The sequence below is a fragment of the Colletotrichum lupini genome, chromosome 3, assembly GCF_023278565.1.
Source record: "Colletotrichum lupini chromosome 3, complete sequence".
In the NCBI taxonomy this organism is placed as follows: domain Eukaryota; kingdom Fungi; phylum Ascomycota; class Sordariomycetes; order Glomerellales; family Glomerellaceae; genus Colletotrichum; species Colletotrichum lupini.
In genome coordinates this window covers 6,625,377-6,627,843 of record NC_064676.1, presented here as the reverse complement: position 1 = coordinate 6,627,843, position 2,467 = coordinate 6,625,377, and the positions used below count along the sequence as shown (strand labels likewise).

Sequence of the window (2,467 nt, the reverse complement as noted above, 5' to 3'; positions counted from 1 at the left end):
ATCTTAGCACTATTGGAAGGCTTCACCCAGGTCACGCCAGTAACTTGATAGCTTGCGATCATGACTCAAGCCATATCAAGCGCGTTGTGCGGGATGATATCGTGGAACGTCGAAAATGAGACGAACACCCCAGGCTGACTTGCGGACATGACTCTACCATCTTGAGGTCGACAGAGCTAGGCACGGATATATCATCGCACTTTCCCACTCGATGGTGCATTCATGGTTGTTAACACTGTTTCATCAAGGTTCCCAGTGAGTCAACATCATCTCATAGCAACTTCCAGGAATCAGAGCGAAAGTCTTTCCATGGATCCCAAGGACATTCTCGTGAGGCTCGAAGGGTATCGTGCCTTGCTGCAGATTACCTTGATGCCGTGTTTTGATTCGGCTTTGACACACAAGTCTGAACGTAAGGTTCTCCATGGCCTATGACTCTGGGAGGCTTGACCTCAAGACCTCTTCAAGTTGTGACAAGGATTTTGACAAGGAAGATGACGAGTCAAGTCTTCCAGGCGACGGCATAGTTTGAATGAAGATGATGGAGAAAAGAAATCAACAGCGATGGAGGAGTTCTGCGATGCAAGTTCACAAGCGCCGTGGTTTGACACAGGCAAGGTGAGTCCGGGATGACATTTGATATCAGCGTTCTCGATATTAGGGTCTGTATGGTCTTGACTCGTTAGACCCAAAAAACCCTTAGCCTATTTATTGATGTGATTTGGCTGTAGCTTGTGAGTATTCCAGTCCCTACGACACCCCAGAAGCTTTTGGCTCACGATGATCGGCTCTATGCTTGCCACAGGCTATGGCATAACAAAAGGAATCTGGTGCGGCGTCATCGTTGAGTCTATGTCAGGCGACTGTTTACGATAGAACCATTAGATCTTATGATGGCATTATCTCATTAGAAACTCGTCCCTGGGCTTGTGGATAGTGGTTCGCTGAATTTGAACTGACCGGAAAGGAGGGGCCAAACCAAGCCGGAGCACCAAAGAGACCATAAATGTGATAGACACCGCTCCTAGTATCTTGACTATGCTATGTTCTTAAGCAGACCACCAATGTTGATTATTTAAGCAACAACACCGGCTTATTTGTCCCTCCACATTAGCACGCATCATACATCAGCACGCCTTGTTTTAGCCGGTTTCATATTTGCATTGAATATTACGGTGTTACAAGTTGAAAACAAAATGTTATTTCTTAATTTGTATTATTAAGGCTACTTCTGATAACTCCTGCTCAGTCCGAAGCTGTGTCTGTGTAATCGATTTGGGCGTTGGTTGATATTGTTGGTGCATTCTGGTTTGGTGGAGGGCGCCGGCCTTCTCATTGTGGGCAGACTTGAAACCTCGCATCGTGGATAAGGGCGATCAGAAGAAAGCCCGTAATCGCGTTGAGTCGATGACTCGGAACTTGTTGGTGCATCCGCCGCGCTTCTGCGAATGCAGCTTTGCTTGGTAGTGGTTCGACATTTCATATGTGTATGCGATGAATCCTGGTACGCCGCGGTGGATACGGCCGAGAGTACGCGTACTGATACCAAAAGACTTTCGAATATAGAGACCTTGGTCTCCTGAAGCTCCCAAACACTTAGGATTCTCCCTGTGTGATCTCACGTCTCTCGTACTCGGCCCTGGAGAATTTCCTGTCTATCTCCAGAAATGATGCCTCATCCGGACATCCCCTTGGCCGACTTCCAACATCCAGCGTTCCATGATGCCCCATACCCACCATAATCCCAAGCAAATTTCAAGGGCAAAGAATGCTTCTGAGATGGTGACGCGGGAGTCCTTGATGCATGTGGACATTGCCAACAGCATGAAGAAGATAAAGCTGATGATAAATAGACACGCGATGCCCCCCACGCAGAAGCTATCAGTCATACCGTCTCCGACGTCGCTTGTGATTCGTATGCTGTCCGGTAGCCACAGCGCGGTTTGGATTTGTTGAAGGCATCGTACGAAGCTTGTCTTGTAAGGTAAAAACAAGTACCTGAGTAGTTTACGGAGGGCGACATCGAAGATGTAGTAGAAGCCTCCGTTGACCCATGAGTCGGACTCGACGCTTAACATGATATAATCATCCAATTCAGCCATCCAAGCGTCGTCGGCCATCTTGAAGGACTTCTGAGTTTATCGGGGGGATTCCTCTACGAGCTCGACGAATCCAGGAGTATGACGTGTGATTTTGGGTTAAGATCAAAGACCGGGCGGGAATTCAGAAGAATGGTAGTGATGATGTGGGTGACTGAAGGGTCTGGTGAATGGTGACCAAGAGGACGGAGAGTCACACTTATCTTCCAGGCGTGTCTCTTAGGTATACGATGCTGCAGATGCATCGGAGATAAGAAATGTTAACTTCAAAGTTTGCTCAAAGCACTCCGGAACTCGAACTTAGGTCGTCCACTGAATCACTCACCTTTACGGACACCTTTGTGGTATGCTCGGAAGAACGGCCATCC

The 2,467-nt window shown here is 47.8% G+C and overlaps 1 protein-coding gene across 1 annotated transcript; it reads right to left on the bottom strand.

Moving 5' to 3' along the window:
- Positions 1–888: 888 nt before the first annotated feature.
- Positions 889–2,120, bottom strand: CLUP02_06728 (uncharacterized protein; the record flags this gene model as incomplete). Its single annotated transcript, XM_049285725.1, has 4 exons — positions 889–1,041; positions 1,230–1,346; positions 1,413–1,608; positions 1,708–2,120. The coding sequence occupies 4 exons, from the start codon at positions 2,118–2,120 to the stop codon at positions 889–891; spliced, it is 879 nt and encodes a 292-aa protein (XP_049142868.1).
- Between the last annotated feature and the right edge of the window lie 347 nt (positions 2,121–2,467).